The sequence below is a fragment of the Oryctolagus cuniculus genome, chromosome 20 (assembly GCF_964237555.1).
Source record: "Oryctolagus cuniculus chromosome 20, mOryCun1.1, whole genome shotgun sequence".
In the NCBI taxonomy this organism is placed as follows: domain Eukaryota; kingdom Metazoa; phylum Chordata; class Mammalia; order Lagomorpha; family Leporidae; genus Oryctolagus; species Oryctolagus cuniculus.
Window position 1 is genome coordinate 23,037,250 of NC_091451.1, and position 14,701 is coordinate 23,051,950.

General features: G+C 46.5%; 1 protein-coding gene and 2 pseudogenes across 1 annotated transcript in view; 2 read left to right on the forward strand and 1 right to left on the reverse strand.

Moving 5' to 3' along the window:
* POMT2 (protein O-mannosyltransferase 2) overlaps positions 1 to 14,701 on the reverse strand; it is a 44,981-nt gene that overhangs the window by 21,887 nt on the left and 8,393 nt on the right. The window contains exons 3-5 of the mRNA XM_002719630.5: positions 5,411 to 5,515; positions 2,947 to 3,055; positions 440 to 548 (exon numbers count right to left, since the gene is read on the reverse strand). Of these exons, the coding sequence (XP_002719676.1) occupies positions 440 to 548; positions 2,947 to 3,055; positions 5,411 to 5,515 (323 nt within the window). The remainder of the gene's footprint in view (positions 1 to 439; positions 549 to 2,946; positions 3,056 to 5,410; positions 5,516 to 14,701) is intronic.
* On the forward strand, positions 10,126 to 10,991 carry LOC138843045 (signal recognition particle subunit SRP54 pseudogene; annotated as a pseudogene).
* LOC100359076 (signal recognition particle subunit SRP54 pseudogene) lies at positions 11,305 to 11,962 on the forward strand (annotated as a pseudogene).

The window sequence follows — 14,701 nt, forward strand, 5'->3', positions numbered from 1 at the left end:
AGGTCCATGTTCCTCACTATTTTGCTGTGCTGTAGCACCTGGTACATTGTGCTGCAGTTTCTGATTATCTGGTTGCCTCTCCTGCCACAGTAAGTTTTCTTTAACAGCCAAGGTCTGTAGACCTCTGTACCTCTATCTCCTAGCATGGTACCTGGCACACAGTATGTATTCTAGAAAAGGCAGATAGATACAAGTCCATGTGGTAGGAGGAGAAGATCCAAAGCCAGAGTGGATGGTCCCCAGACCAGGTTTAATTAACATAATGCAGCCGGATGAGGCTGGCCAAGGGTGAAACTAAGCTGACTTCCAGAAAAGCCTTGGAGGTGCTAATTCTTGTGGTTTGAAGAGAATGAACCACTTCTTCTACTCTCTCAAAGGCCATTAAACTCTGCAGCTGCCACAGCTCCTGTCCCTCCCCTCCCAGAGGTGGTGCTCTGACCTGTCAGCGCAGGAGTTGTACTTGACCATGCTCAGCATGGCAGCCATGATGAAGAACATCAGGATGGGGTCAAGGAGAATGTACTGGGACAGTGTAAGGCATCCTGTGTCTGAAAAACATGAGCTCAGAAAGCAGTCAAGAGGGGGACCCCTGAAGACCAAACACCCGAGCAGAAGGACACAGTACCCCACCCTCCTACTCCCATGTGCTAAACGTGTGTAAACATTTGTGCAGCCACAACTAGATGGACCACTGAGTCATCAGGGAGGCAGAGGGCCACAGCTTTGGGGTACACCATTGCCCAATGACAGGGAAAAGTATCTCACACTGCCTCTAGGCCCTCAACCCAACAGAGGATCATGTCACTCAGAGCAGCTTTAAGATGGTCTTTTCCTGGGGCCAGCACTGTAGCGTAGCAGGCAAAGCCACTGCCTACAGGGCATCCCATACAGGCACCAGTTTGAGTCCAGGATGCTCTGCTTCCAATCCAGCTTCCTGCTAATGCGCCTGGGAAAGCAGCAGAAGATGGTTCAAGTGCTTGGGCCCCTGCATCCACGTGGGAGACCTGGATGAAGCTCCTGGTTCCTGGTTTGAGCCTGACAAAGCCCCAGCTGTTCTGGCCATTTGGGGAATGAACCAGCAATGGAAGACCTCTCTCCTTCTCTGTCTCTCTCTCCCTTCCTCCTTCCCTCCCTCCGTCCCTCCCTCTCTTTCAAATAAATAAATATATCTTTTTTTAAAAAAAGATCATCTTTTCCCCATTTCCATCATCAAAAAGGAAGTTCTGCCATCTCCCTTACATAGCCACAAACTACCTATACACATGAGAGAGACTATCACTTCATAAATGGTCTCTGTTGGAGGCCATTCTTCCAAACATGAACTAGGGTAATTTAAGCCCTCCAATATCTTCCCATGTCACTCGGACCACCACATTCTTGTGAGAGCTGCCAAGCAGGCCTCTTCAACCTCATCTCCCAACACCCTCCACCACACTCACTCACTCCACCCTCACCAGAGCACTAAGCGCCACAGCTGCTGCACAGCTGCTCCCTTGTCCCTCAGCTCACTGTGTGACTTGATGCTTCCCCTTACTCAGCCTCTGCTCACAGCCGCCTTCTCAGAAAGCTCCTCACTGCCTACCTACAACAGCACTGATCTCCCCCACTCCACCCTTACCCCTGTTATCTTCTACACCGCATTTACTGCTTGAGATGTGGCACAGGAGACGATAATCTACTTGCTTATTTGCCTGCCCCACTAGAGCTAAGCCCTGTGAGAGCACAGTGGCTCAGGAGTGTATCCTCTGAGGCCAAGAAAAGCGGTAGTCACTAAGAAATAGTGATTGAATGAAAAACGAACTAATGAATAAGGAATGAGTAACTCAAGAGAGAAATTAAAGATAAAAGGAAAAACAGCCAGTTCTCTACAAAGAGACCCCATAATCTTGCTAAATATCCATCAAAACAAAGCCGCCCATCTTTCAGACAAGCCTCTACAATACCCACCTAAACTAGTGTGGACCTCTTGAAATGTTAAGCTCCATGAGGTCATAAACTCACTTCTCTAGCCTTGAAGAACAAGGCCAAAATGTGATCAACTTCTTTAACGTTTATTTATTGATTTTCATCTACTTGAAAGGCAGAGCAATAAAAACAGAGATAGGGAGGGAGGGAGGGAGGGAGGGAGAGATAGAGAAGAAGGGAGGGGGAGAAAAATAAAGGAGAGAGAAAGACAGAGACAGATCTTCCATTCACTGGTTTACTTCCCAAATGTTCCCAAGAGCCAAAGCTGAGCAAGGAGCCGGGAACTCAATCTGGGTCTCCCACGTGGGTGGCAGGGGTCAAAGCACTTGAGCTATCACTACCCACAGCCTCCCAGGATGCATTAACAGGAAGCTGGTTCAGAAGTGGAGCAGCTGGGACTTGAAGCAGAACTCCCACAGGATTCAGGTGTCGCTGGTGGCCTCTTAACTGGCTGTGCTACGACACTGGCCCCTGAACAGAATGGACTTCTATCATCAACTCTCATTTACCTGTAAGAGGATTATCCATGAGAATATGTAAGCTCCTAATTTGCTGTCCCCTGCCACCTACATACTTTCACGACACCTGCCTTTGGAATTTTTTAGGGAATATGCACTAATCTAAACAATAATCTAAGAGAAGTTACACTAAAATTGTAACTTCCTTCAAACACACAGCATGCACACATACACAAATTTATATTATCATCCATTCCAAACTCAAATGTGGGTAACTCAGAGATAATCTATTCCCAAGGATTACCCATGCTTACTGCTCCTTTCCATAACATAAAAGCTTGCTAAATTAAAGTATTTATATATGCGAGTGTCACTGGTGAATGTGATTTGTAATACATTTTATCCAATCCTGAAGCTAATTAAGAACTGGGCCCAGGGACAGGATCCCTGAATAGGTGGATTTTTAACGACAGTCACAGTGTTGCAACCCATTTCCCTAAAAACATAGTGCAAGACAGCTTACCAAAGGTGAGGAGGGCAGCAGTGAGCAGTGCTGCCGGCAGGGACCTGGACAGATCCAATACAGTGAGGTAGGCGAAGGGGACCAGCCAGGAACCAAGGAATGCACAGAACTACAGAAGGAACAGAAGTGCTGTCAGCAAGCTAGACCAAGCATCGGGGACCCACCTGACTCTGCGCAAATGAAGTTTAAGATGGAGAACCCTGATGAGGTCATGCTTCTAATGACCAAAAATCACCTACAATATTTATGAATAAGAGGTCGGACGGTATAGGGAAGAGTCAAATCAAGCAATACAGAGCCAGTGTGGGTGCAGCAGGTGAACACCCTGGCCTGAAGAGCTGGCATCCCATATGGGCACCGGTTCAAGTCCTAGCTGCTCCACTTCCGATCCAGCTCTCTGCTATGGCCTGGGAAAGCAGTAGAAGCTGGCCCAAGGCCTTAAGCCCCTGCACCCATGTGGGAGACCGGAAAGAAGCTCCTGGATCCTGGCTTTGGATGGGCACAGCTCTGGCCATTGTGGCCATTTGGGGAGTGAACCAGCGGATGGAAGACCTCTCTCTCTCTCCCTGCCTCTCCTCTCTTTCTGTGTAACTCTGACTTTCAAATAAATAAATAAATACATCTTTAAAAAAATCAAGCAATACACACACATGTGCGCCTGCTCTACCCCAGCAGTAACTGCTGCATTCACATGAAATCAGCAAAGTTCACGGGGCGGGGGGGGGGCGGGGGGGGGGCACTGCCCCTCCTTGCTAGCTATGGCCCTGAGAAATCACTTCTGTATTTCAACTTCCTCATCTGTGTAAAGTGAAAAACAAAAGTTCCCACCTTGTAGGCATACCCTGAGAAGAGAATGAGCTGAAGTTTTAGTAACACACAGAAAGTAACTGTAAACATTAGCTTCTATTACAAAACAATGGACACAAGTTAACAGAGACTTCTCTGAAAATATCTTGGTATTTTAGAGAATTCTGATGTTATTTCTCCCAATTCTTTTCTTCAATCACACCAGAAACTACTCTTTAATCTACAGGATATATTTTGAGCTTGGTAAGACTGCTCAACACTTCAGGACCTAGAGGGTTATTCGGGCTTCTGTCTTTCAAAATCACAATGCCTCTTCCATTTCCCACCACACCCACCACCGGTAAACAGACAAGTCCAAAGAATGGGAAATTCCCACCAGGGCTTGCATGTTTTTGTAAACAGAAAGCAATGCGTCCTAGCGTGAAAAAGAACAAATGAGGCTGTTTCATCTGGCCTTCTCAGAATCTGTAGCAAGTCTACAGTGAAGTCAGGCCTGCAACCAATTACGTACACTACATGGTGTTCAGGAGTTACTAGGGAGACACAGAATCACTGTAGGGTATGAACTTACAGGTAGGAGACATTCTTTGTTTAAGTTTTTATTTATTCATTTATTTATTTAATAGAGCGAAAGACAGACACAGTGAATGAGCTCCCATCTGCTGGCATACTCCCCAAATGCCCACAACAGGCAGGGCTGAGCCAGGCCAAAGTCAGGAGCCAGAAACTCAATTCAAGTCTCCTTCGTGGGTGGAAGGGAACCAACCACTAGAGCTATCACCTGCTGCCTGCCAGAGTTATGCATCCGCAGGGAACTGGAATCGGGAGCCAGGACTCAAACCTGGGCCTTCCAATATGGGATGCAGGTGTCCCAATGCGTGGCTAAACTGCTATGCCAAGCACTCACTCCAACACTCCTCATTTATGTGGCATGATCTGATCATGCAAATCATCCCCTGATTACCCCAGATAAGTACACAGCCATTTATCTAAAATGCTTTGAGACCCTCAAGGAATGTCAAGTGCCGTGTAAGCCCCAGCGGTCAGCTTCTGCAGGTTTCGTTGAGCTACAGTACAGGGTTCCCGCAGACTTGGGTGTTTAGGCCCCACCATGGTCCCCCAAGGCTAGTGCTGGGGACCAGGGCACAGAACCACACAGCCAATGTCAACTTCACAGCTGCACATGTGTGCCTGACACCTTCATGGGGAAGGACGTAGAAACTTCATGATAGGGTGTGGGGATGCCACACTCTTCGGAACAGGCTCTCAAAGGCAGCAAGCGTGCAGCAGCTGCAGCTGCAAACAGGGAGGAGGCGCTGCATGCCCTGGCACTGAGGACAGCTGTCCCAACAGCCCAGCTCCGGGCTGCTCCCCACCTGAAATCTGATGCCACACACGGACAGGGTAAGGGGTAACAGTGTGGGCTTGCTCCTATCTGTGTAGTCTCTGCATTATTTGTGACCTGGCCTTCCCTTCTTCCCTACCCGGGTTCTGAATCTCTGTATTACCCAGGTGGATCCAATCCCCCTCCCTTCCACCCCCTACCCTGAAGTCCTTTCAGCCACACTTGCCACCACTCTAGAACTTCCAACTGCAACGTTCCAGACTGAGTGTGGTCCCAGGGTTCGGTCTGTCTATAGCAAAACAGGAAGCTTACTCCTCTCATTCCTATGTAGCTGTGGTGCTCATATTTGTCTCCAGGCTTCTGGAACAAAAAGGTACCATCATATCCACTCAGGTAGCCAGCAAGACCGATCAGCATCTGAGGAGAAAAGAACACACAAACTCCTGAGAGACCCTGGGGAGCCGCTCCTCTGTGCCCCGGACGTCACTGCAGCTGCACCCAGCCTTGGCTCCCCTTCACAACCGTCCGTCGGAGGAGATGCCAACGTGACATTTCCTCCAGCGGCAGCTGCAGAGAAAGGCTCTTCTGTCTACAAAGCTCATGCTTGAACAAACCCTTTCATGTGTCATGGCCAAGTTCCTGGGAACAGTATAAATTAAACACTTAGAAACAAACCCCACAATTTGAAGGGCAGGGTCAGCGAGCGGCTCTGTTGTTTAGCCTTCTTTCATTTGCTATGAAATACAACATGACAGCTCTTGGGGGAAGGCACAGAACAAGGCTGATTCCTGAGAGATGGGGCCACTGAAGGGGAATGGAGGGGGACAAAAAGTGACCAAACAGCTACACGCCAGGAATAGAAAGACATGAGAGAGAGAGGGCTGCAAGGCAGATGTATGTCCCCAGAGCAGAACAGCAATAGCAGTAAAATGTCAAAAGCCGACTGGTTTCTCCTGTTTCCAGTCTTGCAAAGGAACCTTGGCACCCCCCAGACCATAGGTCAGCCACGACCTGAGATGGGAAAGTCACGAAGCCTCAAAACATTTGCAAGACTCAGCCTGTTCGTTTCCGTATGTCCTTGGCCACGAGCACTGCAAAATTCGCTCTCTCACACGAGTAATCAGAAAGCAACTAAAATATAAAAGCTGTCAAATGCCACACAACCGTGACAGCCCAGGCTGCTGGAGCCTGAGCCCCACTCTGCTCAGGCTGCGTGGAGGGACACGGTACGGTGGCCTGTGGAGAAAGCCCCTCCTAGCCAACACTGCTCCTGGGGCTCTGACTTGGACCACCAGCCAGCCGGCTTTTTTTTTTTTTTTTTTAAATCTAAGGAGATCTACACAGAGTTCCCATCTGCAATTCCATGTCAAGGCATAGAAGCCAAAGGTTAGAAGCCAAGGATTATAAAGTTCGATTTTAAAAAGGAGAGGGGATTCTACAAGCCTCAAAAAAAAAAAAGGGGGGGGGGAAGCCCCAGGTTTCAGAAGTGAATTTAATACAGAATAATATAAAGTATTGAAAAGAGGGAGCAATTCAAATGCCCAGATGAACTAAAACTGACAGGTGCTACTCAAACATACACTCTTCTGCTGCTTGGGATCCTGGAGGACACGCCTGCCTGGTGCTGGCCATAAACTCCCAGACTGCTGGGTTGATGTGGAGCCAGGGATGGCTTGGATCTCAGTGCCCCTCATCCCAGCTACAGGGCACTGTGAGGATTAGGGGTGTTACTCAAAGTAAACAACAAACACTATGCAAAGCAAGAGCAGGAACTCAAAATTGTGCTCCCTCGAGGTTACAATAGTCCTGAGCCAATTTCTTTTTTTTTTTTTCAATGTCATTATTCTACATAGTAATATCTCATAAGATCACATTGACATTCATTCATGAAAATAATCTTTTTTTTTAAATTTATTTGACAGGTAGAGTTATAGACAGTGAGAGAGACAGAGAGAAAGGTCTTCCTTCCATTGGTTCACTCCCCAAATGCCCACTACAGTCGAAACTGCGCCAGTCCAAAGCCAGGAGCCAGGTGCTTCCTCCTGGTCTCCCATGCGGGTGCAGGGGCCCAAGCACTTGGGCCATCCTCCACTGCCTTCCCAGGCCACAGTGGAGAGCTAGACTGGAAGAGGAGCAGCCGAGACTAGAACTGGCACCCATATGTGATGCCAGTGCTGCAGGCGGAGGATTAACCAAGTGAGCCACGGCACTGGCTCCCTGAGCCAATTTCTTAACTGAACAGTTCACTGAAGTCAAGATAAAAAGACGAACAATCAGAGCCAGCGTTGTGGTATAGTGGATTGAGCTGCCACCTGCGATGCCAGCATCCTATATGGGCACTGGCTTGTGTCCCACCTGCTCCAGTTCCATCCAGCTCCCTGCTAATGTGTCTGGGAAAGCAGAAGAAGATGGGCTCCTGCCACCCAGGTGGGAAACCTGGATGAAGATCCTGGTTCCCGGCTTTGGCCTGGCACAGTTAGAGCCATCTGGAGAGTGAAGCAGTAGATGGACGATCTCTCTTCTCTCTCGTCTCTGTAACTCTTTCAAAATAAATAAATAAATCTTAAACAACAAAAAAAAGACAAATACTAGAAATGAGCAAATTCAGAGAAAACAAAATACAAATTACTAAAAAGAAAAAACTTAAAAAGCTCAACCTGACTCATAAAGACATGCAAATGGAAACAGTGATACACCGTTTTTAACTCTCCAACTGACACAGTTATCTGGGGATGGCATTTCGCCTAGCAGTTTAGACACTAACTGAACACCCACATCCCACATCACAGTGCCTGAATAAGAGTTTCAGCTCAGCTCCTAATTCCAGCTCCCTGCTAATGCATGCCCTAGAGGGCAACAGATGATGACTCAAATACTTAGGCCCCTGCCATTCACACAGGAGAACTGGATGGAACTCCCCTTTCTTAGCTTTGCCCTGGCCCAAAAGCCAAAGGCGTTTAGGGAGTGAACCAGCAGATGGGAGTTCTGTCAGTCTCTGCCTTTCAAATAAATATAAAAAATTTAAAATAATAAGTTGACACAGAGGCCGGCATTGGCATAGTAGGTAAAGCTGCCACCTGCAATGCTGGCATCCCATATGGGAGCCGGTTTGTGTCCCGGCCACTCCACTTCTGATCAAGCTCCCTGCCAATGGCCTGGGAAAAGGAGCAGAAGATGGTCCAAGTGTTTGGGCCCCGCTACTCACGTGGGAGACCCAGATGAAGCTCCTAGCTGCTGGCTTCGGAATGGCTCAGTCTTGGCCACTGTGGCCATCTGGGGAGTGAACCAGTGGATGGAAGACCTCACTCTCTTTTGCTCTCTCTCTCTCTCTGTAACTCTGACTTTCAAATAAATAAAAATATATTTTTATTTATAAATTTTCAAATAAAAATGACATAATTTGTAAGGTATTATCATGCTAATACTGGAAATGGTGTGGGGGAGAAAGTACTCTCAAACACCATCTGTGGGAGTATATACTATTGTAATGTTTTCACAGGAAAACTTAGCAATTAATTACTATAATTTTAAATATGCAAATTTATTGATCTTTTTAGTTGTCTGCTGAGACTCTTTCAGACATACCTGTACAACTATGTAAAGACATGTGTCATATCCTTTTAACAGCTAAAAATGGAAAATAACTTGCCCATCAATAGAAGGGGTAAAACACTTTATGGTATATCAGTATACTGGAATAATATATAACTGCTAAGAAGACTATGACTGTGGAAAGAAGTTAAGTTATGCCATGGTTAGGACGGGCACTGTGGTCCAATGGATTGAGCCACTGCTATATCAGAGATGTGGTTCAAGTCCTGCCTACTCTGTGCCTCATTCAGATTCAGCTTCCTGCTAATACACCAGGAAGCAGACGATGACCCCAGTACTTGGGTTCCTGATACCCATGTGGGAAACCTCAATGGACTTGCAGGCTTCTGTTTTTGGCCTGGTTTAGGTGCAGGCATTTGGGGAGTGAACCAGCAGATGGAAGGTCTTTCTCTCTGTCTCTTCCTATTGCTTTGCCTTTCAAATAAATAAATCTATGAAAATGTTGTAAAAAGATATATCATGTTTAAAGTACAAATACACTGTGGCCAGCATGTTAAGCTGCTTCGTGAGACACCTGCATTCCACACCAGTGCGTCCAAGATTGAGTCCTGCCTCTACTTCCAATCCTGCTGACTGCACCAGGGACACAACAGGTCATGGTTCAAGTACGTGGGCCTTCATCCATGGGAGGACCTGGGCAGAGCTTCTGGCTCCTGGTTTCTGCCTTGCCCAGCCCCATCTGTTTGGGGCTTTGGGCAGTGAACCAGTAGATGGAAGAGTGATCTCCCCCACCCCCGTGAACTCCCTCTCTGTACCTCTTTCAAATACATAAGTAATCTTTTTTAAAAACACAAGTTTCTGAACAATTTTAGCCTAACCTCATTTTTAAAGATTTATTTATTTATCTGAAAGGCAAAGTTACAGCGAAAGAGAGGAAGGAGAGAAACAGAGAAATCTTCCATCTGCTGGTTTACTCCCCAGATGGCCATAACGGCTGGGGCTGGGCAGACCCAAAGCCAGGAGCCAGGAGCCAGGAGCTTCTTCCAGGTCTCCCATGAGGGTACATTTGGGCAGTTGGGCCATCTTCCACTACTCTCCCAGGTGCATTAGTAGGGAGCTGGATTGGAAGTGGAGCAGCCAGGATTCAAATCAGCACCTATATGGGAGATCCCAGTGCCAGAGGCAACAGCTTGACCCGCTGTGCCACAGCACCAGCCCCCATCTCATTTGTTTTTAAACGTGTAAGTCACCAGTCTTCCAGCTGGTGGGAGTTGGTGTCGCAGTGCTGGGCGCTGGGCCCCTAGTTTATATGGTTCAGGAAGTCAGGTTGTGGGACCACTCCTGTCTGTCTACTCCCAAGTTTTCCTGGTTTTCCTCCCAGGGTGCAGGGCCTCTCGAAGAAACCCTTAGTCTCTCAGGGCCACGGCGTTACTGGTGCCTTTCGTGAGTCATAAGCACATCTTAAAGCCTTCAAGATGGTACTCGCAGACCTTGGAAGAAAAATAACATCAACATTATGCTCACTGGGCAATGCCACCATTATCAAGCAAGAGGTATTAATGCTATGCTAAAGGAAGCATGTACAGCATTATCGGAAGCAGATGTTAATATTAAACTAGTGAAGCAACTGAGAGAAAATGTTAAGTCTGCTATTGATCTTGAAGAAATGATTCAGCATGCTGCATTTAAAGAACTTGTAAAGCTTGTAGACCCTGGAGTTAAAGCATGGATACCTACTAAAGGAAAACAGAATGTGATTATGTTTGTTGGGTTGCAGGGGAGTGGCAAAACAACATGTTCAAAGTTAGCAATTATTATCAGAGGAAAGGTTGGAAGACCTGATTGATATGTGCAGACACTTTCAGTGCAGGGGATTTTGACCAACTAAAACAGAATGTTACCAAAGCAGGAATTCCATTCTATGGAAGCTACACAGAAATGGCTCCTGTTATCACTGCTTCTGAAGGAGTAGAAAAATTAAAAAATGAAACTTTTGAAATTATTATTGTTGATACAAGAGGTCACCACAAACAAAAAGACTCTGTTCGAAGAAATGCTTCAAGTTGCTAATGCCATACAACCTGAAAACATTGCTTATGTGACGGATGCTTCCATTGGGCAGGCTTGTGAAGCCCAGGCTAAGGCTTTTACAGATAAAGTAGATGCGGCATCAGGAACAGCAATGAAACCTGATGGTCACACAAAAGGAGGTGGTGCACTCAGTGCAGCTGCTGCCACAAAAAGTCCAATTTTTTTCACTGGTACAGGAGAATATCTAGATGACTCTGAACCTTTCAAAACACAGCCTTTCTGGGGCCCGCACTGTGGTGCAGCAGGTTAATGCCCTGGCCTGAAGCTCTGGCATCCCATATGGGCACCGGTTCTAGCCCCGGCTGCTCCACTTCTGATCCAGCTCTCTGCTATGGCCTGGGAAAGCAGTAGAAGATGGCCCAAGTCCTTGGGCCCCTGCACCCACGTGGGAGACCCGGAAGAGGTTCCAGGCTCCTGGCTCCTGGCTTCGGATCGGCACAGCTCCGGCCGTTGAGGCCACCTGGGGAGTGAACCATCGGATGGAAGACCTCTCTCTCTGCCTCTCCTCTCTCTGTGTAACCCTGACTTTCAAATAAATAAATAAATCTTTAAAAAAAACTCAGCCTTTCATCAGCAAACTTCTTAGTATGGGTGACACTGAAGGACTGATAGATAAAGTCAATGAGTTGAAGTCGGATGACAATGAAGCACTTACACAGAAGTTGAAACAGTCAATTTTCACTAAGAGACATGTATAAACAATTCCTAAATATCATGAAAATGGGCCCCTTCAGCCAGATCTTGGGGATGATCCCAGGTTTTGGAACAGATTTTATGAGCAAAGGAAATGAGCAGGAGTCAATGGCAAGGCTAAAGAAATTGATGACAATAAAGGATAGTATGAATGATCAAGAACTGGGCAGTACAGATAGTGTCAAAGTTTTTAGGAAGCAACCGGGAAGAATCCAGAGTTGCAAGAGGATCAGGTGTGTCAACAAGAGATGTTCAGGAACTTTCGACACACTATACCAACTTTGCACAGATGGTAAAAAAAAATGGGCGGTATCAAAGGACTTTTCAAAGGTGGTGACAGATCTAAAAACGTGAGCCAGTCACAGACGGCAAAACTGAATCAACAAATGGCCAAGATGATGGATCCGAGATCAGGATTCCTCACATGGGTGGTACGGCAGGACCTCAGCCAGGATGAGGCAGTCTCAGCAGGGCATGATGGGACTCAACAGCATGCAAAGATGCCTTACTACAAACCGACTGAGGTGACTGCATTATTTGCTGAATCCTCAGTTTCCCTTCTTTTTGCAAATGGGAGAAAAAAAAACCAGTATTTTTCTTCCCTACCTTTCTTTTTCCCCCTCATCTTTCCCCCTCTTTCCTCTTCTATCCTTCTTTCCCTCCCTCCCTTTCATATAAGGGAAGAATATATGATCTTTGTGGAAATCATTGTACTTTTGCTTTAGATTTTCTTCTTAGTTTTCACCATAATAAAACTTAAGTCAATCAAATCATGATATAAAATTTTAGTGCTTAAAGGTTCTTAATTGTCTCAAAAGGCTGGGGCCGGCGCTGTGGCATAGTGGGAAAAACCGCTGCCTGCAGTGCCAGCATCCCATATGGATGCCAGTTTGAGTCCCAGCTGCTCCACTTCCAATCCAGCTCTCTGCTATGCCCTGGAAAAGCAGCAGAGAATTGCCCAAGTCCTTGGGCCCCTGCACCCACATGGGAGGCCCAGAAGAAGATCCTGACTCCTGGCTTCGGATCGGCACAGCTCCAGCCGTTGCCGCCAATTGCGGAGTGAACCAACGGGTGGAAGACCTCTCTCTGCCTCTCTTTCTCTGTATAACTCTGACTTTCAAATAAATAAATAAATCTTTTAAAAAATTGTTTCAAAAGGTCAAGCATTACATCTGGAAATAGTTCTGGTCAGTAGTTAAATGCTATCTTAATAAAAATGCTGTAAAATAAACTTAAAAGTGGTTATAAGTTAAAGGGTTGTTAACTTTCTTTATGGTTTAAAATGATCAGTGTATTATTGCACAAAAAGGTAGAAAAGCAAATAGATACATGTCATTTAAAACTATGCCTGGAAATATACTTTAAATGAGAAATATGGTAGAGTAACTTCACCATGAGTATTAGGTATTTTTATTTAACTTAGAATAATTGAGATAATTTTGTCATAGAAAATCTTAGCTCTGCCATTTAAACTGAGATTGATAATTTGATTACAATTCACAGTGCATAATATTTTGTATATAACTTGTGTTTTAACCTATTTGAAGTCTTAATGGCAATTCTTGTTTTTTTAAAGCCACTTTTACATTTCTTACATACCAAAAATCTACTTGAAGAAACAGATATACTTTGATAATATCAGCTAATGTATAGACCAAATAAGAAAATGTTGCAAGCATTGAGCTGTCATGATTATATATTAAGAACAATGAGACTATAAAAAAAAGCATTTCATGTAGGAGGCCATCTTTTTGGTGCAGTGGGTGAAGCCACTGCCTGTGAGGTCAGCACCTCATCATAGCAGGATTTGTGGATTTCTTTCTTTTCTTTTTTTTTTTTTTTTTTTGGTTGATTTATTTATGTCAGATAGAGAGGGAAAAACAGAGAGAGAGGTCCTCCATCCACTGGTCCGCTCACCAAATGGCCGCAGCAGCCAGAGCTGGCCCAACCTGCAGCCAGGAGCCAGGAGCTTCCTCCATATTTTTCACACGGGTGCATCTTCTGCTGCTTTCCCAGGCCATAGCAGAGAGCTGGATTGGAAGTGGAGCAGCTGGGACTCGAACTGGTGCCCACGTGGGATGCCAGTGCTGCAGACAGTGGCTTTACCTGCTACACCACAGTGCCGGCCCCCAGGTGACTTATTTCAAAATTGGCTCTGAGCCCAGCTAACGAGTTGAAAATGTTACGCCTCTAGGTGTCTCCTTTAGTAGCAATGAAAAGAAGAGAGCCTGAACACTTGGTCTGTCCTAGTCATTTTACATACCTGAGAGCAACTTCATAAAGTGGGTGGGTGCTGTGTTCCCATTTTACAGACCGGGCCAGTAGGGCAAGGTCAATGGTTTGCCACAGGGAACAAAGCTGTGAGTGTCAGATTCAAGGTTCAGACTGGCTTCGCACGTGTCTCCCACTCGGACTACAGATGGTAGAGAAACGTGTTGAATATTTGGGTTGGGCTAGCCTGGGGACTAGACCCTCTGAGAGAGGAGAGTTTTTAAAGGAAACCCAGCCCAGTCTTTCAGCGGGGCACTGTCTGTCCTTTTGTGCAGATCCCTAGCGCTCAGCTCAGTGTGGACGTGTGAGAAGGATGAGCTGGTTTGTTTCAGGACTAAAGCCTTCCCTTCCTCACACCCAGCCCCTGCGTGAAGGGAGGAATGTGAGGCTTCTGAGGCTGAGCCTAAGGACTGTGGTGTGCCTGTGCCCCTGATTCCTCCTCATGGTCCTGTGTTCTGTCAGTTGAAAGATTGATGAGAACCTGGAAACTTGGGAGAGGCAGCAAAGCAGCTTCTACAGTTCTGAAGGCCAGCCAGTCAGAGAATCAAGAAGTCCCCATAGGGGCTGGCACTGTGGCACAGCGGATTAACGCCCTGGCCTGAAGCGCCAGCATCCCACATGGGCGCCGGTTCAAGACCCAGCTGCTGCACTTCCAATCCAGCTCTCTGCTATGGCCTGGAAAAGCAGTAGAAGATGGCCCAAGTCCTTGGGCCCCTGCACCCGCGTGGGAGGTTCGGAATAAACTCCTGGCTCCTGGCTTCGGATTGGCGCAGCTCCAGCCGTTGTGGCCAATTGGGGAGTGAACCAGCAGATGGAAGATCTTGCTCTCTCTTTGCCTCTCCTCTCTGTAACTCTGACTTTCAAATAAATAAATAAATCTTAAAAAAAAAATTCTACAAAATGGCAAGTAGGGAGTTTCTCCTATACTACTGGGACTGATTCTTGTCCCTTCACATGGATACCCAGCCCTGGTTCCCCAGGGGCTCCAAATAGGAA